General features: G+C 41.7%; 1 protein-coding gene across 1 annotated transcript in view; it reads right to left on the bottom strand.

The window, feature by feature from the left end:
* Window positions 1-24,299, bottom strand: part of path (pathetic) — a 315,189-nt gene that overhangs the window by 213,924 nt on the left and 76,966 nt on the right. The window contains exon 2 of the mRNA XM_067145705.2: window positions 11,364-11,436. Within this exon, the coding sequence (XP_067001806.1) occupies window positions 11,364-11,378 (15 nt within the window). The 5' untranslated portion in view covers window positions 11,379-11,436. The remainder of the gene's footprint in view (window positions 1-11,363; window positions 11,437-24,299) is intronic.

Genomic DNA, 24,299 nt, shown 5'->3' with positions numbered 1-24,299 from the left:
GAATATTATTCCAATCCCTTACTCCTTGTCTTATAAATGAATATTATTCCAATCCCTTACTCCTTATCTTATAAATGAATATTTTCCCCAATCTGTCCTCTTGAATTCCAACTTCGTCTTCATATTATGATCTGTCCCACTTTTAAAAGCTCCACTCAAGTTTATTCTTCTACTTACGTCATTCCACGTCAACTCACCGTTTACAGCTCGAAACATACCGCAAGGTCGAGCATCTCGTCTCCTTACTCTCAGGTCTTCCCAGCCCAAAGTATGCAGCATTTTAGTCAGTGTATCAGTGTAATAATGAAAATAATAACAATAAAAATGTCAAGAAAACGTTTCAAAATATAGATGTGATTTCATCCGTGGCCTTTATTTACACCTGGTGTTGAACCAGCACAAGCACAGTCCACCATCTTGACTGATGTTCCATCCTTACACCACGAAAGACGAAGTTTTGCTGACTGGAAACCAACTTGAAGTTCAAATGTAAGACACAGTGTAAGTTGACATCACAGCATAGAGACGTGATGTTACATCCTATACCCACTGAAATCTCACTTTTCAAGAATTTGTTGTTTACATCCTTATTTCTGGGAAGTCTTCAATTATCGTATATTTCTTATCGCTAGTCTCAGGACTATTGTTTAAACTTCGAACTATTGTTCTCTGTACTAGTGTTTATACTGTATGTTTACTGCCCGTAAATAATGTTGAACAATGTGTATGTACTATAAGATAAAAGATATAACATTTCAAGCACATTTTAATTTTAAATTCCTCTAAACTACGTTTCCAGGTTATCTCAACAGGTAACAATGTACAGGAAGTGTCAAAACAGAAACCCAAGTAAAGTGATATCACTAAGTTGCTGATGCCCTCAGCAGTTTTGTGTCACCTCATTTGTCGGTGTAGAAAACCAGTTATTTTGCAACCGTTTTATAAGATGGTTAGGGGCCCTCTGGCCGAGATGGTACTCGGTTCACCCGTAACGACGTGGGTTCGATTACACATCAGAAGTAGAAAATTTTAAGAAACGGGATTTCCACTTTCGGAGGTGCGTATGGCCCAATGGTTCACTCAACCTACAGCAAAAATGAGTACCAGGTTAATTCCTGGGAGCAAAGGCGGCCGGGCGTAGAGCTAACCACACTACCTCACCATGTGCCGAGGTTATGGATAGTGGAAACCTTTACCTTTCACCTCTCCCAGGCCTTCATGGCCTGTACGGAGAAGACTTTGCTTTGTTGTTGTCTTTGTGGTTGTCTGCGCTCAACTGTTTCGGCAACAACCGTTGTGTAACACCAAATGCTTTGCCCAGCACTAGTACAAACACATAAATGTAAGGAATTGCAGATGAGCTTTAGGGACAGTGGAGTACGAACGGGGGTCATCCCCCTCCTTCACTAAGCCGCTTTTTCTATGTCTCTGTGGCGCTGGATACTGTCCTTTACACACAGTCCTACAGATAATATTGTTTAGAGACCATCGGCTGATTGGGTACTCCTGGCCGCCTACGCAAGAGAGCCACGACTCAAAATACGTCCGAGATGCTCACTCACATTCCACAGACCGAGCAAGTTGGCCTTGCGGTTAGGGGCGCGTAGCTGTGAGCTTGCATTCAGGAGATAGTGGGTTCGAACCCCCATTATCGGCAGCCGTAATGATGGTTTCCGTGGTTTCCCATTTTCACATCACCTTAAGGAAAGCCACGGCCGCTTACGTCGCACTCCTAGCTCTTCGCTATCCCTTCGTCGCCATAAGACGCATAAGACCTATCTGTGTCGGTGCGATGTAAAGCAACTTGCAAAAAGAATACTACTCCACAGTCACTGCTATACGGACTTTTCGGGCGTGACTATAGGAACATGCCACGCATCTTCATTTGAAAGAAGGAAATAAGTACCGGTACTGTATACTTACTGTCGATTCGACAAACTGCATGTTTATCGTAATCTATGGTGGATACTGACCTCGAAAACTTTGTTATTTATAACGGAATCAAAAACTTACTTCGACAATGCTGCCTTTAAAAGCAAGGCCAAAACCCATGCCAACCTGTAGCGTTTTGGGCTCCAGCAAATGACTCGTTGCTACAGCCAACCTTTATTCGACCTCCTTACCCTAGCTAAAAATATGAACTCAGCAGTTAAGTACATGATTACAAAATTTACCGTAACAGAAAGTACAATTATATATGAGATCATCAATGCTAGGGATGACCTCACTACCACGTCCGCCGGACGACCACGTAACTTTCAGAACACTCTCCAGATCACTTTCTCTTGCAGGGACTTCGAACAGCACACCAAGCTCCGACTTACGTCACGAGAAGGTTGAGAATCACGTGGGTTACGAGAACACAGACCGCTGACAAGTGTTCTATAACATATGCAGATCAAATAGATGGCCATGAAAAACACACACTGCGTAAATATAAACTATTACCTTCCAGAATCATAATGAAGCGACCTCGGACGGAGGAAAAAAAACAAGTAAACAGCGAACTATTATCTATCCAGAATAAAACCCTTCGATATAAAGAGTTATACAAAATTAAAAGAAAGGTGAAAGACTCAACAGAACGAATCTGAAAGCCGATCTCAATCGTTGTTCTATTTTTTTTTAAATTCTTAAGTACTCTGAAGGGGCGCAGCGGGCTACTTACAGGGTGACGCCCTCTCTCCGACCAGGAGAAGTGTGACAGAGATTTGAGGTGCGGTGTAGTGTGAGAAGGAATCGGCTGTCACTTGTAGGGTGACGCCCTCTCTCCGACCAGAAGTGTGACAGAGATTTGAGGTGCGGTGTAGTGTGAGAAGGAATCGGCTGTCACTTGCAGGGTGACGCCCTCTCTCCGACCAGAAGTGTGACAGAGATTTGAGGTGCGGTGTAGGGTGAGAAGGGATCGGCTGTCACCTACAGGGTGACGTCCTCTCTCCGACCAGAAGTGTGACAGAGATTTGAGGTGCGGTGTAGGGTGAGAAGGGATCGGCTGTGGGCTATTCAAGGAATTGTCCTGGCATTTGCCAGAAAGCACGAATGAGAAACCACAGAAAACCATTCTCAGGACAGCAGACAGTGGGGCCGTTCCACTTGCCTCGCAAATGCAGAGCTGGTCTCTCCCTCTCAAGCCGCACTGCTCAGTGTTGTTGTTTTGTTTTTTAAGTTTCAAATTTCATTTAACCAAAAAACATTTCTACGGAAGGAAAATCTAAAATAATGAAACAAGACATTATCGGCAAAAGACATGTGAACAATACTTGCGACTGGCGAAAACAAATCTAATTTGACCAAAAATATACTTTTGTATCTTTGGTCAAATATGATTTAATGATAAAATAAATTATGAAGTTATATGATCTATGAAAAGTGGCTCAGGCGGCAGCGCGCCGGCCCTTCACAGCTGGGTTCCGTGGTTCAAATTTCGGTCACTCTACGTGAGATTTGTGCTGGAAAAAGCGGAGGCGGGACAGGTTTTTCTCCGGGTACTCCGGTTTTCCCTGTCATCTTTCATTCTAGCGACACTCTCCAATATCATTTCATCTGTCAGTCATTAACCATTGCCCCAGAGGAGTGCGACAGCCTTCGCCAGCCGGCACAATTCCTATCCTCGCCGCTAGATGGGGATTCATTCCATTCCTGACCCGGTCGAATGACTGAGGATGATCTATGAAAACCTTGTCATCGTGTTAATAAAAGGAGTTCTTTTGCGTCTCAGTAAATTAAATGACACGAGGCTGACGTATTTGAGCACCTTCAGATATTACTGGACAGAGCCACTAGTTCGGTATTATTATTATTATTATTATTATTATTATTATTATTATTATTATTATCGTATGGACTCAGCTACTGTGTGCAGACATTTTAATTTGACGCCATCTGGCTGCCTGCTCGTCAATTTCGACGTTCCGTATTACTCTAGGCCTACTAGATGGCAGACCCGAGTACACCTAATCTCTCTTGGGCGTTTGTGGCTGAGATTTAATTAATGTTGTCGGGTACACGTTAAATGTGTCACCAGAGATCTTTTACATGCCGACATCGTACGACATGGAGTGTCGAATGGACTTTTCTCCGCCCTTCAGAAATCTGGCTATCTCTGTCGGGTTTGAATCCGCTATCTTGCGATCCGGAGGCCGACACTCTACCACTGATCCACAGAGGTAGCATTATTATTATTATTATTATTATTATTATTATTATTATTATTATTATTATTAGTAGTAGTAGTAGTAGTAGTAGTAGTAGTAGTAGTAGTAGTAGTATTACAATACTCCACAAATGTTATGAAAATATATAGGTATATAAGCCTACATGGAAGACGTACTTACGTTTTATGTTGAAAATGGATGATTTTATCTAGAATAGAATAAACCACATCTTCTATTTCACTATCTAGAAATGTACAAAACTTCTTGTTAATAAGCTCATTCTGCATCTCACATAAAACACGGCTGGTTCGAACACTCATCTTCTCCAACTTCCTTTACGCATTCGAATCGTGGTATTGGAGACGAATGCTACGAACTTTGTGGACAGAATAGAAATCTAAAATGTCTACTTTTACAGAAATCCTAAGCTGAAGAGTCTGTCCAACATGTTTCTGCAAATCAAACTGAAATTCTTTGATAGAGGGACAGAAAATATGGAGATATTCGACAGATTCCTGGAAGAAGACCTCGGGAAAGATCTCCATAACGATGGAGTGACACGATGAAGTGTCACTGACTGTGTAGTCAGTTCTGCTTGCAAGAAAGCGCAATAAAGAAGGCATAGAGCTCTTTCACGAAAAGAGAAAATGATTCATAGTTACACGTTGTTAAAATGTCCGCTTTAAAATCTTCAAAATTATATTTATAAAGATGTGCCAAACATTTTTGACAGCTCTTATGCTAGAAGATCAAACAAGCTCGCATTTTTGTAATAAATGTAATAATACAAAGTTCATATAACGAAAATCTTCAAAGAAAAATTATAAGACGAACGGTTTACCGGTATCTCTGAAGCACACATGCCTCATCAGTTACAGTTTCTCAGTCATACCGTGCATTGTTGCTAAGCAAGAAACCCTTTCATCTGTAGGTCTCCGATCTGATTGAGATTTTGTGCGACGACTTCAGTAAGAATGTTTTATTCAGCCATATAAAAATTGGATGCCTAATCATATATTTAGAACCTGTTTTGGGATGTCAAAAGTTTGCTCATCTGGGCATCGCATAGGAGTGAGCTGCGGAAGTGACAAGGTAGCTTACTTCCGTTCCCATGAGCGACAGCGACACATATTTGAATTTTTCTCCCGAAAATAATTGAGTACCGTAGCAGTTATTCATGTAGTGTCATATACTGTACAATGCATCAGTAATCCGTAATACTGCACTGTAAAGTGACTGATATTCTCTTAAATACAGTATATATAGCAGACAATCCCCTAACCCTGTATCTTTGGCACATATGGTATTGTTTCTCGTAATCCTCATTTGTCCAAACCTTTTAATGAAGACCAGTGCCACTGAAACTCAATATCCGACCGTAATCCGTTCTAGGGCTCACGCACCAATCTGGCTTCTTGTGGCTGAAGCCATCGCCTGTCGGCCAAACAGCACGAACAATGTTGATACTCGCTCACGACATAAAATGTCGACAGAGCAACACGAAACCTATACTACACTCCAATGAGTTGGTCCTCCCGCTCAGCCAAAAAATTAAGTCTTGGTATTGATATACAAGGCCAGCCTAAAGGGCGGGCCAGAGGAGGTACCAAAATAATAAAAAATATCAATCAATCAATCAATCAATCAATCAATCAATCAATCACTACTGATCTGCATTTAGGGCAGTCGCCCAGTTGGCAGATTCCCAATCTCTTGTATTCGTAGCCTTTTCTTAAATGATTGCAAAGAAATTGGAAATTTATTGAACATCTCTCGTGGTAAGTTATTCCAATCCCTAACTCCCCTCCCTATAAACGAATATATGCCCCAATTTGTCCTCTTGAATTCCAACTTTATCTTAATATTGTGGTCTTTCCTACTTTTAAAGACACCACTCAAACGTATTCGTCTGCTAATGTCATTCCACTCCATCTCTCCACTGACAGCTCGGAACATACCACTTAGTGATGATGATGATGATGATGATTATTGTCGTTTTAAGGGGCCTAAATCGAAGGTCATCGGTCCCTCTATACCACTTAGTCGAGCAGCTCGTCTCCTTTCTCCCAAGTCTTCCCAGCCCAAAATTTGCAACATTTTTATAATGCTACTCTTTTGTCGGAAATCACCCAGAACAAATCGAGCTGCCTTTCTTTGTATTTTGTCCAGTTCTTGAATCAAGTAATTCTGGTGAGGGTCCCATCCACTGGAACCATACTCTAGTTGGAGTCTTACCAGAGACTTATATGCTCTCTCCTTTACATTCTTACTACAGCCCCTAAATACCATCATAACCATGTGAAGAGATCTCTACCCTTTATTAACAATCATATTTATGTGATTAAGATCTGTACTGCCAGAGGTTTAAGAATGGCAGGAGAGCTGATATGCCGTTGAAATGGTACATGAAGCTCACCCACATGTGGTGGTGGTGGTGGTGGGGGGGGGGGGGTGCCTGAAAAGAACTGCACCACCTCGGGATGAGGACATAAGTTTAATTATTACCAGTAGTCTTTACTCGCATGCGTGGAATTCTTTCCAATTTGGCATGTTATTCTGTGCAGAGTAATAAATAAGTTACAAGATTGTGAGCAACTGTAAAATGACCTCGATAATGTTGTGAGATGAACAGTAGGCAATGGTATGATGACTGACGGCGTTAAAAGTCAGGTTGTGAGTTTCACAAATAGGAAATGTCCTCTCAGTTTTAATTACTGCATTGATGGGGTGAAAGTTCCTTTTGGGGATCATTGTAAGTACCTAGCTCTTAATATAAGGAAAGATCTTCATTGGGATAATCACATAAATATGATTGCAAATAAAGGGTACAGATCTCTGCACATGGTTATGAGGGTATTTAGGGGTTGTAGTAAGGATGTAAAGGAGAGGGCATATAAGTCTCTGGTAAGACCCCAACTAGAGTATGGTTCCAGTGTATGGGACCCTCACCAGGATTACTTGATTCAAGAACTGGACAAAATCCAAAGAAAAGCAGCTCGATTTGTTCTGGGTGATTTCTGACAAAAGAGTAGCGTTACATAAATGTTGCAAAGATTGGGCTGGGGAGATTTGGGAGAAAGGAGACGAGCTGCTCGACTAAGTGGTATGTTCCGAGCTGTCAGTGGAGAGATGGCGTGGAATGACATCAGTAGACGAATAAATTTGAGTGGTGTCTTTAAAAGTAGGAAAGATCACAATATGTTGGAATTCAAGAGGACGAATTGGGCAAATACTCGTTTATAGGAAGGGGTGTTAGGGATTGGAATAACTAACCAAGGGAGATATTCAATAAATTTCCAATTTCTTTGCAATCATTTAAGAAAAAGGTTAGGAGAACAACAGATAGGGAATCTGCCACCTGGGCGACTGCCCTAAATGCAGATCAGCAGTGATTGATTGATCCAACCCGCGAGACAACGCTAGTGCTGTATACGAACAATATACGCCGCGAAATGTCGAGTACTCAGCCCGAAGGCTGGTTTGAACTTCAGCAGCTCTCATAGGTGACCTAGACATCAATGAAGAGTTGTACAAGAGAAGTGAATTAATTTCCCGTTGCCTTCCTTATCGAACCAGAAGTTGAGCTATTACATATCAGTTTGCAAAGCCCACTGAAATGCATGCACTAACCGACCCTATGAGCAACATTTTCACATCATTCATAACAGACACTGGCTGCATAAAGAACGGGATTACCAGCATCGCTCATACCTCAGTCAATTTCATATTGTCAAAGCCAAGATAAGACTGAGACAGGCCAATGAAAGTAACAAAATTACTCTAGCCCATAACAGAAGACATTGTACACTGTAAACACTACATCTCACCAGGAAATACATCGAAATGTTCCTTTAACACACAAAAACAAGCGCAACTTTCTAGCAAATCGCTAGAGTTTTGAAGAAAACGCACATGAGCATTTGTGCAGGAAATTTAGTTCTAAATCCTGTTCGTATGCTTCTTTTCCTCCTATAACTAACAGTTGACCCGTCTTTTTGGTTTCAATTGATTACTGCATGCGCCAAAACACAGAAAAGCAATTTTTCCTGGAAAACTGTTAGAGCTAGGAATAAAATGCATATAAATGTTTTGCAGAAAATTATATTCTAAATATAGACGGTACGCTCCATTTTCAAACAGGGCTAACAACTGTTTAGGCAGCGTATTCACTTTTAGGGGTCTTTGTCATCAATTATCCTCTGACTTGCTTCACATTTCCTTTCACTGCATGTCTCCCTTAAGAGACAGTGTAACAGTAAGCAGTCTACATGTTAACCTAACGTACCAGCTACAAGCTTCCCAAATTTCGGCTCGATCGTTCAGGTAGTTTTTTTTTTTGTGAAAGAAAGAAAGAAAGAAAGAAAGAAAGAAAGAAAGAAAGAAAGAAAGAAAAGACCAACATTCATATTTGCATATTAATAAAGATGTAGGCCTACTTTTCGTCGCACCTTCTCCACTTGTTGCCTACACCTATCACAGCGGCAAGTGAAGAATGAAGCTTTAGTAAATTACAACTTTTAAAACTCATACACTGAGCTACATAATTCGCCAGGACTTTGTGCCATCTTTAGCAAGAATTCTAACTGAGAATGAAATTGTCAACAACTTGCATCTCTCTCAAATGATTAATAATCCTGCAACATTTTGCAGGGGGGGGGGGGGGGGCGGAGTGTCATTTCAAACCATTTTGACATTTGAGAGTGAACTAAAACTCAATGTGACGTGTCGACAGTAATTCCATGTACCTTACGTACGTGATGCCGTAGGATAGACTGAAATTAGCTTTACCTTCAATCATTGATTTCGCTGGATGGAGTCTTCAAAATACAATGTCGTTTTCCATGTGTAAGAAACTCACAACATTAACAACTGTATGAAGACGGCAATGACGCCAATATCATAAGATGCGTTGTGTAAAATAATTCGTTTGGGCCGGTATAGTCTCGTGTGAATTGGGTGATAACGTGCCAAAATATGGAGCGGAAGGAACTCTTCACACTATCACGCATAAACTTCATCTCACAATAACGACACACTCGCTTACTTCTACAGCCAGCACTACACCCTACCCCGTCACCAACCAACAGCAATTAAGTCTTTCGAAAATTGAGAGACGACCACAGGATCCAGTTGAGCCTAACATTTTTTCAATTCTTAGTGCAAGGACCATATACCGTTATTCGACCTTCTTTGAATAACTCTGTTCTCTTCCAGCACCGACGGTATTAGATTAGCGAAGCATACAGTATGTTATTTCATTTTCCCGTCGTTCATGGTTCTAATCTTCTTAGCCGAGATCGTCGTACTACTCGGAACACGCCCTCTTCCATTTACACTGTTTTTTATGTGGGACTGACAATCTGCCTCCTTAAAATTCTCCATCCTTGCAATAATGCAGGTTAACAAACAACAATCATCATAAAAATACAGAAAATATTACCAATTCCTTCATCAGCAAACTTAAAGACTGCACCGTTAAATGTTGATTTTTAAATTCACGCCAAGCTGAGATTTGAATCACTGTTTCTACGCAAAGAGTTCTGCATGAACAGCCTAGAGCAGGGCCTCTCAGGGTGCATGCGCGTGGTGCATGCACTGTGCACGGTGCAAAAGACGACTTGGCTTGGTTGACCAGAGTGCAGACCCTCCACTGCTCGATTTGGAGCAATAGCGCTAACTCTCTCTTTCCTCACGCCTGTCTCGCTCGCTCCGCCTGTCTCCCTCTCCCCCACTTGCGCCGTAGCGCTCCAAATCCGGGCTGAGTTGAGCCGAGTATAGCCGAGTAGAGCCGAGCATAGCCGAGTAGCCCAGAGAGGAAGCGTTGATCCGAGCCATACCGAGCGGCACCTATGCACAGTGCACGGAGCTCTTGCGCCTCGCTCTGCACGCGTGAGATTTTGGGCGTTTGAGAGGCCCTGGCCTAGAGACACTCCTGTTTCTAGAAGCCCATCTTCATTCCAGGCTGCTTCGTCACGTAGAATCCATCATGAATGACATCAGCTCTCAAGTGCGTCTACAGACTAATAGTACAGGTCATGGGCGATGAAAGATCGATACATTAATAGTTTACACGGTAATCTTCAGTAGTGTATTATGAATCGATATGCCGTATGTCGATTCTTTCACCTCTATATCGAGTGATCACACGGTTGACTTTTTTTGGGGCCTTATGGTTTGATGATTATGATGACTTTTGTTGTTGTTTTACGGGACTTTACATCCAAGTCATCGGCCCTGCTAGTGTTCAACGACGCACCAACACATACAGGTTTTCCGCGACACTGAGATGGAAAAGGTTAGGACTGGGAAAATAGTGAACAGGGCCTTGATTAAGATACATTTGCTTGATGTGAAAATGGGAAACCATGGCAAACCATATTCAAAGCTGCCCTATTCGAACGCGCCACCTCCCGAATGCACGCTTCCTGCTACACAACCCATGCATCGTATATAATCACCTCGCTCGGTAATTTTTATTCTGGACTGAGGGGTGGGACTGGGTTGACTCAGCCTCATGAGACTAACTGAAGACTGTCGGGTACGCAAGACACCAAGCAAGCTGGCCGTGCACTTAAGATCGCATACTTGTGAGCTTGCATTAGAGAGATGGTGGATTTGAATCCCACCGACGGCAGCCCTGAAGATCGTATTCCCACGGTTTCCCATCTTAACACCACTGGGGCTGTAACTTATTTAAGGCCACAGTCACTACCTTCCCAATCCTAGCCCTTTCTTATCCTTGCATCGCCTAAAACCTTCGATGTGCTAATGCGACTTTAAAAAAATAGAAAAACGGAACGAGAGGCAGTGGCTTTGATCAAGAAAGCCAAGTGATATAGCTGAAGATGTCGGCACAGTGACTACGCGAAACTCAACTGTCTGCAGGTCATCTGGCTCGGTGTAAGAGTCGTCTTCAGAGACCAAGGTTCGTTATGACGTCGATAATACCTTTTGTCCATTATGTTCTTGGAGATTACGCCCGTACTCCCACTGCCATTCTTAAATTTAGTACGTATTGAAGAGATGTTCAGTACAGAACAAAAATGGCCAACCAGACACCAGTGGGATCCGAACCCACAACCTCCCAATTTCGCGTCGGTTGCTCTACCAATTGAGCTATGGTGGCCTAGGCCATCTTTGTTCGCGTGAACATGAATTCTCCGTATGATTTCTAACATTACCCTTTAAAAATAGTGACGTGACACTCACCCCTCCGTTCTGCATGATGCCGTAGTCTTCTTCAACACGACTTTTGAGAGAATCACCACAACACTTTCAGCACCTGAAACAAGAACATACAATTATAATTAATATCCTAGAACAGGTGTTATCAACCTGGTGTTAGTTAATAGTTAATACATTTCAGTTAAACAATCTACTTTGAAGTTTTACCGGTTTCTACGGTAAGAATATGCTGACCGGGTTAACTCAAATGACTCACGAGACCTGAGTATTTGTTACAGTTTTATGACTTTTTCGTGCTTAGTAAGTGTGAGTAAAATTATTTCAGAAACTGTAATAGTATTGAATATTATATTTACTGATGTGGTTAATTAGTTATTAGAGCTCTTCAATTGTATGTTAGTTTAAATAATAATAATAATAATAATAATAATAATAATAATAATAATAAATAATAAAATACTCAAAAGGGCTGAAACTGATATCACAGAACACGTCTTAGAGCAAAATCGTCGCTGGTTTCTCACCAAGGTTCGAATCCCAGCCAGTGCATGCGGGCTTTTCGAAATGAGAAGTCACGTTGTTATGATCTCGAGGTTCCTGTAGCTAAGATCACGAAATGCAAGCTCGCTTTAAATATAATGACGTCCTTTTCTGCTAGCCACACAGTCTACTATTGTTTATGTATTCATCTTTACAGTGTCTGTGGAAGTGACAGAAGTCACAAAAATACCGTCAAGAATGTCAGTGCTGATTAGGCGGATGTTGTACTTGTAGGTTCAGCACCAACTCGAGAGACGTGGCGAGCACCAAGGAGGTCAGCGGCCCTCGAGTACCAGACGAGAGTGAAGATAACAGCAGAGAAAGTTCAGCTCCCACTAATGGATACTGAGTTGAGATAGCAGAGGTTATCATGTCAGGACAAGCCGCATCCAAGGGCGTGAGTTACACTGTAAAGTTAGTCAGCTTAAATAATAATAATAATAATAATAATAATAATAATAATAATAATACTGTAATAATAATAATAATAATAATAATAATATGAGTATGGCCTCAGATACCGAGTTGAAGATCTTCTGAAGTGGTGTCATCTAGACGGCCTGTTTACCAATTTCTAGTTATAAAAGCGGAATTTCAACCGGACAGTTCCTATAGCTTATAGTTAATTTTACCAAGTGACAATAAGTGCACCATCAGAGATCTTTAACATGCCAACAGCAATGGCAAGATGTTTGACGGCCCTTAAAATGTCTACTACCTCAGCCGCAACCAACCCCGCGAATTTGGGATCATGAGTCGAACACTGTACCATTGATCGCCACTACGACTATTATCAGTCTTATTTATGTTCAGTCCTCAGCCCGAGGTTAGTTGAAACCTCAACAGCTGTCACTGAGGAGTGTTGTAAGTTAGTTTCCGGACCAGAAGTTGCTGTTACACATCAGTCTGCCAAGCTCACTGAAACGCATACAGGGCTGATGACCTCGATGTTAGGACCCTTTAAACAACAAACGTCATCATCATCATCATCATCATCATCATCATCATCATCATCAGAAATGCATACACCAACCCAATGAACAACATTTCCACACCATTCATTACAGGGATTGGTTGGATAAGGAATGACATTACGAGCATCGCTAATATCTCAGTCACTTCCATGCCGTCAAAGCGAAGAATGACACAGAGATGGGTCAAGAAACAAGGCATACTAAATTAACGGAATTTGGCCATTGAAAAAAGTTTGGGATAAGGTAGGGAAAACCAGGGAAAACTTCACAGAATAGCAACTTTGCCACTGCCAGCCGGAATTCGAACTTTGGATCTCTGAAAACCGTCTCCCAGGCGTTCAGACCTTTGGAGATGTTTGTGGATATCATAGGTCCTCCGCTGAGTTTGACACTGCTTACATTTTAAGCAAGCAAGCAAACAAAACTTGCCAATCATCCCTCTCTGTTCAGAAGATAATATGGAGGACAAAGGGTATCCTGTCTGACACTGCTTAGTCAGTTCTTGATCTCTTCGGCCTTCAACGATATTCAAACCAAACCCCATGGCGCTACAGCCCTTGAAGGGCCTTGGCCTACCAAGCGACCGCTGCTCAGCCCGAAGGCCTGCAGATTATGAGGTGCCGTGTAGTCAGCACGACGAATCCTCTCGGTCGTTATTCTTGGCTTTCTAGATCGGGGCCACTATCTCACCGTCAGATAGCTCCTCAATTTTAATCACGTAGGCTGAGTGGACCTCGAACCAGCCCTCAGGTCCAGGTAAAAATCCCTCACCTGGCCGGGAATCGAACCCGGGGCCTCCGGGTAAGAGGCGGGCACGCTACCCCTACACCACGGGGCTGGCCTTCAACGATATTACACCTACGAAAGCAACGATTCATATTCTCGCCTTTCATGGTTGTTTCGTTTCTCTAACTGTTAATCTCATTCTCAAGGACATTTTATTTATTTATTTATTTATTTATTTATTTATTTATTTATTTATTTATTTAGTCACGGAAACCTTTGAAAATCCGGCGAAACCTATCCTACCCCTCCCTATCTATATGAACGTAAGTACATAAATACAATTATGCAAACAATGAATATACTTTATTTTATTAAATACTGGTTGTTTCATACGCTATATGATACATCAAGTATTAATAAATTAAACAATCTTAACCGTAAATTGTGTTTTCAATCCTTCTCATGCAAAAGTGAATGATTGCTCCAGGCAAAAATGAAATTAATAAAAATAAAACCTTTAATTCAGCTGTAATGTTCATTTCAATGAGAACGTTGTTGTTGTTGTTTGGGATGAATAAGAAGATGAAACTGTGATATGGTCTTTAGCACGGCAAATTTGACAAGGACTGCTCTCATCTTCGACCACAAATCATCGAGCAGCTCCAGTCATCAGGCACGTTCGATTACAGGCATTGGAATCTTTCCAATGTCGTTATTTCGCGGCGAACATTCCGCATTGCCAGATTCACATTTCACCCATTTATAAACATCAGTCACCTGGTTACGCATAAGTGTATTTAACATTCATTTACAAGAAAAACAGACACGAATACTTGCCGTTCAACTGTGAGGCTTTATGTGAGTAATTATTTTTACTATGCATTGTGCATTCTTGAGACTGAATCAAGATGCAGCGAAGCTAATGCAGTGGGCTCGCAGTAGCGACCAAGAAGTCAGCTTCCAGACGGAACTATCTTTACACCAGTCTGTTGTCAGACCAACCTTGTTGAACGAGAGATCAGAGCCGGGTGAAATCAGAATATCTTACTCATAAGTTAAAAGTGTGCCTTTGCTGGCAGGACGTAGTGTTTACAGTGCACTATGTCTTCTGGTATGGGCTAGAGCAATGTTGTTACTTTCATTGATATGTCTCAGCTTTATCCTTAGCTTTGACAAAATGAAAGTGACTGAGGTATGAGTAATGCTAGTAATGCCATTCCTTCTGCAGCCAGTCCCTGCTATGAATGGTGTGAAAATATTGCTCATAGGGTCAGTTGGTGCATGCATTTCAGTGGGCTTGGCAGACTGATGTGTAATAGCAACTTCTGGCTTGGTGAGGAAAGCAACGGGAAACTACCTCACTCCTCATTTCCCTAGTACGCCTCTTCAGTGATGCCTAGGCCATCTATGACAGCTCATGGCGGAACTGTTGAGGATCCAACCAGCCTTCAGGCTGAGGACTAAACATACATACAAGTTAAAAGTAATACGCATAAGTGTAGTGAGAATGATCGCTGGTACAAACAGGTGGGGACAAAGGAGGGTACTCAGAATAAAGAGATAAAGGCTAAGTTAGGAATGAACTCACAAGTGAAAGATACTAAATAACTTGAATCTTGATGTATTCTCAATCGCTGAATTATACTTCTCTACTGGTGACTTAATTTTTGATTATGAAAGGTAGGCTACGCATAAACCGGGTTGTGTGGTGGGGTCAGATAAGGCGAATGGAGGATAGGTTACCTAGGAGAACAATGTACTAGGTCATCGAGGATAAGAGAAGTAGAGGGAGACCGAGACGACGATGGTTGGACTTAGCTTGTAGTGATTTAAAAATAAGAGGTATGAAGGTATGGAACTAAACGAGCCCACAGAGCTAGTTACAAATATAGGATTGTGGAGGCGTTTAGTAAATTCGCAGAGGTTTGCAAGCTGAAACGGCATAACGGTCTATAATGAAGATGTAGGCCTATGTATTTTTTATCCGACATTCACGGATCTCCTGAGGTCGACCACGATTTTTAAAAAAAACTTTTACTTTACTCCCATATTTTCCCTTCGACTGAAGTAAAGGAGTTTTCGTGGCATATACAGTGCAATGCGTGCCCCGTGGTCAGCATGACGACATACCTCGCTCCCCTGTGGGTGGGGGACGCAGACGAAGAATACACCCATGGTATCCCCTGCCTGTCGTAAGAGGCGACTAAAAGGAGCGACCAAGGAATGATTGGATTAGAACCATGAAACTACTTGTGATTAGTACCACCACGCGGGGAACACCATGGGTCACTCTTACTTGCGCGTAGTACCACTATGTTCGGTACCAAATAGGTTTGTGATTAGTAGCAATCAGGAGCACCGCGCGGTCAGGCTTTTACGGTGACTGTGATTAGTAGCACTATATGAGCGACACCAGGGTTCTGGCTTGCGTATGATTAGTACCCACTACATAAGGAACACCACAGGATAGTACGAGTCTTTGTGGTTAGTACACTCAGGTGATGAAAACCATAGGTTTGCGTTGCCTGTAAATGGCGCCGCTATGTGTGAAACACCATAGGTCTGTATTACATGTGCGAATTTCCTACCTGTGAGTAGTACCGTAATGTGTGGAATACCGCAAGTCTACGATACTTTTGATTAGTACCGCACCATGTCAAATACCATGGTTCTACTGTCCAAGCGATAAGTAGCATTATGAGAGGCCGATGACCTACATTTTGGCCCCTTTAGCTTGCAAGCATCACAGATTCAGTATTGAGCTGTAGAAGTGTCCCTTGGTCAGTATTACTATTGTTTTCCGTCAGTTTCTGAGGCTGAGGCATTGCGGGTCGGCTCCACTGATTGTTTTAAATTCATATCCATCCGTTCATTTTTCGTCCCCACGCTTTGAATTCTGGTCAGTGGAGGATTTTGGATTTTATTTTTTCGATGCATTTCGTCTCATTTCGTACCATTAGGGGCCGATGACCTAGATGTTAGGCCCCTTAAAACACAAGCATCATCATCATCGACATACTTCGCCGTATTGCCTGGCTTTCGTGACACAGCCCTCCCCTCTCGTAGCACACAGCTCGTCAGATGGTCTCCTCGTTCCAGCACTCAGTCGAGAATTGAAATTCTTTAATTAGTCGGAAATCGAATCCAGGGCCTCCGGGCACACTACCAACTGGAGCCAAACGTTGGCTATTTCACAAGTGAAAGATACTAAATAACTTGAATATTGATGTATTCTCAATCGCTGAATTTAAATTATACCTATCTACTGACTTAAATTTTGATTATGAAAGGTAAAGACAGGCATATAAATCAAGTGGAGGTACTTATCTCCCCTAGTGCACTGTTACTGCATTTGCTTCAAAGGAAATTTGCAACGGTGTTCTAGCTAGCGTCTTGGAAAGGTGTGGCATTCCAACTGATCAGTCCGCTGCCACACTGGGGCAAAATGCTGGTAATTTCACGACTGGAAAAGTGGAAAGACCTTGAATGTTGATATGAAATTCTTAATAGGTGAATTTATATTAGAGTTTCCTGTTGGGAACTTGGTTATTAATTACAGTGAAGACTGAACTATGTCACACAATCTTTTCCAGGGGATCAATTGGTTTCATAGAACTCTTCGTACTCTCGTCGTGTCCCCTTTGACTGTAAAGGTTAGTAGGCCCTACCTGTTAACCTTATGATTGTGTGGATCAGTGGTAGAGTGTGAGCCTGGGATCCGAAGATTGCCAGTTCAAAACCGATAGAGGTAGCCAGATTTTTGAAGGACGGGAATACGTCCACTGGGTACTCCATGTCGTGCAATGTTGGCATGTAAAGGATCTCCACCGGGCGAGTTGGCCGTGCGATTAGGAGCGCGCAGCTGTGAGCTCGCATCCGGGAGATAGTGGGTTCGAACCCCACTGTCGGCAGACCTGAAGATGGTTTTCCGTGGTTTCCCATTTTCACACCAGGCAAAATGGAGCTGTACCTTAATTAAGGCCACGGCCACTTCCTTCCCATTCCTAGGCCTTTCCAGTCCCATCGTCGCCATAAGACCTATCTGTGTCAGTGCACCGTAAAGCAACTGAAAAAAAATAGATCCCCAGTGTCACATTTGGTATCTACCCGACAAAATTAATTAGAACTCAGCCAAAGACCACCCAAGAGAGATCCGTTTCTGTGATTCTGGGCTCACGTTGGGCTTTTAGTCCTGCAGGCACACAGCATAGAGACCTACGTGGGCGGACAAGCCATCAATATGTGTGGCTGAGCGAAATTGACGTTGTGGTGACGTCCCAGGCCGTGAAGGTCTGTCAGACAACCTCAATTACCGCGGCGATACTCGAGTTCGATATGGAGGTACAAACTAATGAAAAAAGAGGACCTCGCCGAATCTGACTACAGAGAGGCAGTGGGAAAAACAGGTGGTTTTTTTTGCAAGCAGGAGGCTATGCAATGTGTTATATCGGAAAGGTGTGATATAGAACACCTCTACAAAACTCGAGTCACATAAAACTACAACACTGTGCAAAATTAAGCATTAAACTTGTTGAATAGTGAAAATGTATTACGTTTAACTAAACCTTCTTCTTCTTCTTCTTCTTCTTCTTCTTCTTCTTCTTCTTCTTCTTCTTGGCCTTTTACTAATTACTTGGGGTCGGCACTCTGCGTGCATTTATCCCAGTTTTGCCACTGGATGCCTTTCCCGACGCCAACCCTATGTGGACGGATGTTTCGTGCTTCTGTGATGGTTTGTAGTGTGATATAAATGAAGATCAGTATTAAGAGGAAGACAAACACCCAGCTCCCGAGCTAGAGAAATTAATCATGCGTAATTAATATGCCCGACTCGACCAGTAATCCAACCCGGGGCCCTCTGAACCAAAGACCAGTAGGCTGACCATTAAGCCAACGAGCCGGACTACGTTTTACTGAATGAATAACAGAAATTTTACTTTTCTTAGTGGAAATTCAGTCGTTCTCATCCAAGAAATTGTAAATCGTAGCTTGCACGCTTAAACCTCGTATCGTTGTACATTGTAACACAAAATTTGTAACCTCTTTTCATGTGTCAATATAGGAAAAGAATCATGTCTGTTAATATTGAGCCCAATATAAATCAAACATGAATATTTTAAAAATATAGGTTTTTCGTGCGATTATAGCGTCTTTTTTATACTATACCCAAATCAACATTTCATTGAAAGTGTGCAATTTGTCTGTCCTGTAAGTAATCTATCTGAATACATGGTCATTAGGCCAAAAGCTAATTAATAAAGAGAAAAATCCCTATACATGTTAGCTAACGCCATATTATTATTATTATTATTATTATTATTATTATTATTATTATTATTATTATTTATTTCACAACTTTATAGATGGTAATGTAAAAATAGACCTTAATTTTCATAAATTTACAATATGTGTCTTCATTATTCTCTTCGCTATAGAGGTTCCTGCGTTATTATTACTATTATTATTATTATTATTATTATTATTATTATTATCCTTTCTTTCTTTCTTTCTTTCTTTCTTTCTTTCTTTCTTTCTTTCTTAATCTTTTCACCCTCCTGTTTTTTTCCCTCGGACTCAGCGAGGGATCCCACTTCTACCGCATCAAGGGCAGTGTCCTGGAGCGCGAAACTTTGGGTCAGGGATGGAACTGGGAAGGAGGACCAGAACCTCGCCCAGGCGGCCTCAACTGCTATGCTGAACAGGGGCCTTGTGGGGGCGGGTGGATGGGGAGTTTGGAAGAGATACACAAGGAAGAGGGAAGGAAGGGACGTGGCCTTAAGTTAGGTACCACCGAGCTCGATAGCTGCAGTCGCTTAAGTGAGGCCAGTGTCCAGTATTCGGGAGATAGTAGGTTCGAACCCCACTGTCGGCGGCCCTGAAAATTGTTTTCCGTGGTTTCCCATTTTCACACCAGGCAAATGCTGGGGCTGTACCTTAATTAAGGCCACAACCGCTTCCTCCCCAGTCCTAGCCCTTCCCTGTCCCATCGTCGCCATAAGACCTACCTGTGTCGGTGCGATGTAATACAACTAGCAAAAAAAAAGTTAGGTACCATCCCGGCATTTGCCTGGAGGAAAAGGGGGAAAAACTATGGAAAACCACTTCAAGGATGGCTGAGGGGGGAATCGAAACCCCCTCTATTCAGTTTACCTCCCGAGGCTGAGTGAACCCCGTTCCAGTCCTCGTACCACTTTTCAAATTTCGTGGCAGAGCCGAGAATCGAACTTGGGCCTCCGGAGGTGGCAGCTAATCTCCACTACACCACAGAGGCTGATATTATTATTATTATTATTATTATTATTATTATTATTATTATTATTATTATTATTATTATTATTATTATATCCTGTTGTTATAGTCCATAACAGCTTGTACACTTCGTTGTTTTCCTTCCAGTGAATCCATAGCATGTCAATTAATTTGCACGAGATCATACGAGGCCTCTCCGCTCTACGAGTGGTTCAGATTACACAGCAAACAAATGCGATTCTGTCATCAAGCAGGAATGACAGTACAGAGTTGTAAGGTCGTAGAACTGTCCCAGCTGTAAGATATGTAAAGTGTGACTCAGATATCCAGCTCCCCAAAGTTCTTCATAACTGCAGTCGATGTAGCTCAAATACGAGTAGCTTCTATCAGAGGGTTTTCATTTTGCTTGAATGAACTCTTCATGTGCAGTTTTTGAATGGACAAACACCACGAGGGAAGTGGCCGTGCGTGTTAAAGTACTACGGTTTTGCAGCCAAAGTCTGAATACGGGAGACGAGTGGGTTCGAATCCCAACGCCGCGTCAGCTGTCTTGAGAATGGTTTTCTGTTGTTTCACAAACAGGAAAAGTCCTCTTAGTTTTAATTACTGCATTGATGGGGTGGAAGTTCCTTTTGGGGATTATTGTAAGTATCTAGGTGTTAATATAATGAAAGATCTTCATTGGGGTAATCACATAAATATGATTGTAAATAAAGGGTTCAGATCTCTGCACAGGGTTATGAGGGCATTTACGGGTTGCAGTAAGGATGTAAAGGAGAGGGCATCTAAGTCTCTGGTAAGACCCCAACTACAGTATGGTTCCAGTGTATGAGACCCTCACCAGGATTACTCGATTCAAGAACTTGAAAAAATCCAAAGAAAACCAGCTCGATTTATTCTGGGTGATTTCCGACAAAAGAGTAGTGTTACAAAGATGTTCCAAAGTTTGGGCTGGGAAGACTTGGGAGAAAGGAGATGAGCTGTTCGACTAAGTGGTATGTAGTTTGTTAATTAAGTGGTATGTTCTGAGCTGTCAGTTGAGAGATGGTGTGGAATGACATCAGTAGATTAATAAGTTTGAGTGGTGTCTTTAAAAGTAGGGAAGATCACAATATGAAGATGAAGTTGGAATTCAAGAGGACAAATTGGGGCAAAATCCGTTTATAGGAAGGGGAGTTCGGGATTGGAAGAAATTACCAAGGGAGATGTTCAATAAATTTCCAGTTTCTTTGCAATCATTTAAGAAAAGGCTAGGAAAACAAAAGATAGGGAATCTGCCACCTGGGCGACTGCCCTAAATGCAGATCAGTAGTGATTGAATGATTGATTTTGATTTCCTAATTATAGGCCACAGCCGATTCCTTCCACCTTCTTACTCAGTTTCATTCACCTTTATTCGTTTCACCTTCATTATCTCCTGAACTGAGAAACTAAGGGGTAGAAAGACAACAGAGATAAACACCCACCACGCGGCGCTCTCGCAGACGTCCTGGCACCCGACATGCTATTTTCTGGCGTCCACTTCCTCGCATGCCAACAACTAATGTCGACCGCCCCTTCAAATATCTGTGACATGAAATTTACCCTTAGAGAACTATTCTTATTTGAATACATCTACATTTATTAATAAAGTAGGAACACACCTTCGAAGTAAAAGGTAATTCGGCAATGTTTGCTGTCTTAAGCGGACTAACATCGAGGTCATCAGCTCCTACAATTCAATAACTTTGTTAAAGAGCATTGGTGGTGAAAGACAGCATTTTAAATCTATTTTGACGTGACAGCGTCTATAAAATCAGGCTGCAAACATTCGAACCTCAGTGTAACGAAGCCTTGTGTTCAAATTCGGACTGATAGTTCTGGTCTAAAGATCTGATCCAAACAGTTCGTTTGGAAATACAGATCATGAGATAAATTATGAAGCTCTCTTGGGTGTTTAAGGTCCGATGCTCTTCCTGTCATAACGTGCAAATCTGTTGAAAATCGCATCCAAAATTCGAAGGCAGGACACTCAGATTGAGAGCCGAAGAACCTAGACCACTGCGACCACCAAGCCGATTTGTTTTCTTATATGACAAAAATCAATTACGCCTACTGGTTTTTAAAATTGGGATGGTTTCATTTAGGGTGAGAAACACCTCCCTCTCTCGCCCATACTAAATCTACAATGTTCAATCTTTGAGTTGGCCACTTGTTGCAATTAGAAATGCATTCCTGTATGACGTCGTCGTACACTTCCTGACCCAAAAAACAATAATCTGGAAAAATTTTCTCTGCCTCTGAAGTTTTCAGATATTATTTACAGTGTAGGATACATCTGCGGTATACCCTGCCTATCGTGAAAGGCGACTAAAAGGGGACCCACGGATTTTTATCTTGGAAGAGTGGGTTGGCGACGACCACGCGTTTCCTAGATGAGTATGCAATTGATTCCACTCATTTCTATCAGGCTCCTTGCCTTTATTTTTTCCTATCCGACCTCGCTTCAGTTGTTGTTCTTTTCCGACCCCCACGGTATTAGGTTTGTGAGACCCCAAGGAGTTTTTCATTTTCATGCCCTTTGTGGCCCTTTCGTTTCTTTGGCCCATATTTTCTTTCTTCAAAGTGTCGGACCTCTTTCGTTTTTCCTTTCTGATTACTGTTAACAGAGGATGGTTGCCCAGTGGTACTACCTCTTAAAACACCACTACCACTACAGTTTATATCTTTGGCTATAGTAATAACAAGGATTATTTTCAGAAACAGTATGCTTTCTTCGGCATGATTTTTTTTAAGATAATATTTTCTTATCCCAAAATATATAAACACATTTTTCTATATTTTTTGGCAGAAAAATCCCGTATTATTATTATTATTATTATTATTATTATTATTATTATTATTATTATTATTATTATTATTATTATTATTATTATTCACTATGGTAATACTAAAGCACAGATAAAGTTTCACTGGACTAACGTAATAAGATTCCCTAAAAATGATCCTAAAGTTCACGAAAATGCATAGGCCTAAATGAGAAAAATGAGGCTAAAGGAGAACACAATGGCTTGACCATAAAATACAATCATGACTTTCAACACCCGTTTCTAAACAGAAAGAAAGAAAGAAAGAAAGAAAGAAAGAAAGAAAGAAAGAAAGAAAGCCGGATGTTGTCATGTTTACCAGCATAAAGATTGCGCTTTTGAGGAGAGAACGAGTGTGTGTTCAGAAATATGTCTGCAATAATTCGGAAGTTATAAACATAAGTATGAACCTCGGTAAAAGTAGAAATTTGTGGTTTTAGTTTCATAACACGCTCATTTTTTAGATTTAAAAAAATTAATCCATTGATGTTCTCTCTACCGTAAATGACCAAACGCACCATCTCAAATTCGATTTCCCCCTCCCCCCGCTCAAACTGGTTTCTCACCTTCACGTGTCCGATGAGTCACGAGATGAGTTTAAAAGCAACTGGTGACGTATTTTGTTTCCTCGTTCCCCATACAGCCCATTAAGGGTGTTGGCTTACCAGGACGACGCCCAGCCAAGAGGCCCAGCGTAACGACGCCCTCAACGATATAATTTGGCATTCTTGACCGGGTTTGCAGCCTCTCATATTAAGGCAGGGATGCCAACCTGTACGATAATTTTGAGATAGTACGATGTACGATATTAGGTTGTACGATACTAGAAAAACATACAATAATTTTTAAAACGGTTCTCATCGTGTGGTTTTCTCCTGATCGTGCGCTTGTCATGGTTAGCGGTTGATGATTCTCACTTGAAAAAGAAAGTAAGCTAGCTTGCGGCCTGCCTGAAGCTGACTGACCTAATGTTGGCGGACTCCCCTGGAGCAGAGCACAGAAAACAAGAAGGGAAGAAGTACATGAGACAGGCTGGACAGAGAGAGGTACTCGGTCAGTTGCTTGAAAAGCCGATTCGCTGTATGGATCAGTGGATGAAATAATGGCTGCTAGCTGACATCTCATTCCAACGGAACTCATCTGATCCGATGTTAAACAGTGGGCTTGTGCTAATGATGTCGCCTTTAAGACTAATGGTGTTCAATGCCGTTGTGTAGTGTAATACACCTCGGAGGAAGTAATTGGGTTAGTGTGTGTGACCATGTGGTAAAACTACAAAGGTAGGAATAATGGAGGAGAAAACGGAAACCATCACAATAACCAATGAAACGATGAGAGCAGCAGTGGCAGTGAACTGAGGGATGACGAAATGTCTGGAATGCCTTTAGATGATTCGTGGCAGCAAAGTGTTGGATTTTTAAGTAAAGACTTCACGTATTTTACATTATACTTGATTAATTAACAATTACTTACACTAAACTATATTTTTTGAACATTTTCAGTTTTATCTTTATTAGCACTGTTAAAAGTAAATATGTTGCGGTTCTGCAACCTTCGGTTTCTATTTTGCTTAGTGTAACGTGGTGTTAGCTAGCGAAAACTTTAATTTTGTGAGTGGTAATTGT

This window comes from Anabrus simplex, chromosome 4 (genome assembly GCF_040414725.1).
Source record: "Anabrus simplex isolate iqAnaSimp1 chromosome 4, ASM4041472v1, whole genome shotgun sequence".
Taxonomy (NCBI): Eukaryota; Metazoa; Arthropoda; class Insecta; order Orthoptera; family Tettigoniidae; genus Anabrus; species Anabrus simplex.
The sequence above is the reverse complement of the archived record's forward strand: the minus strand, read 5'-3'. Positions and strand labels throughout refer to the sequence as shown.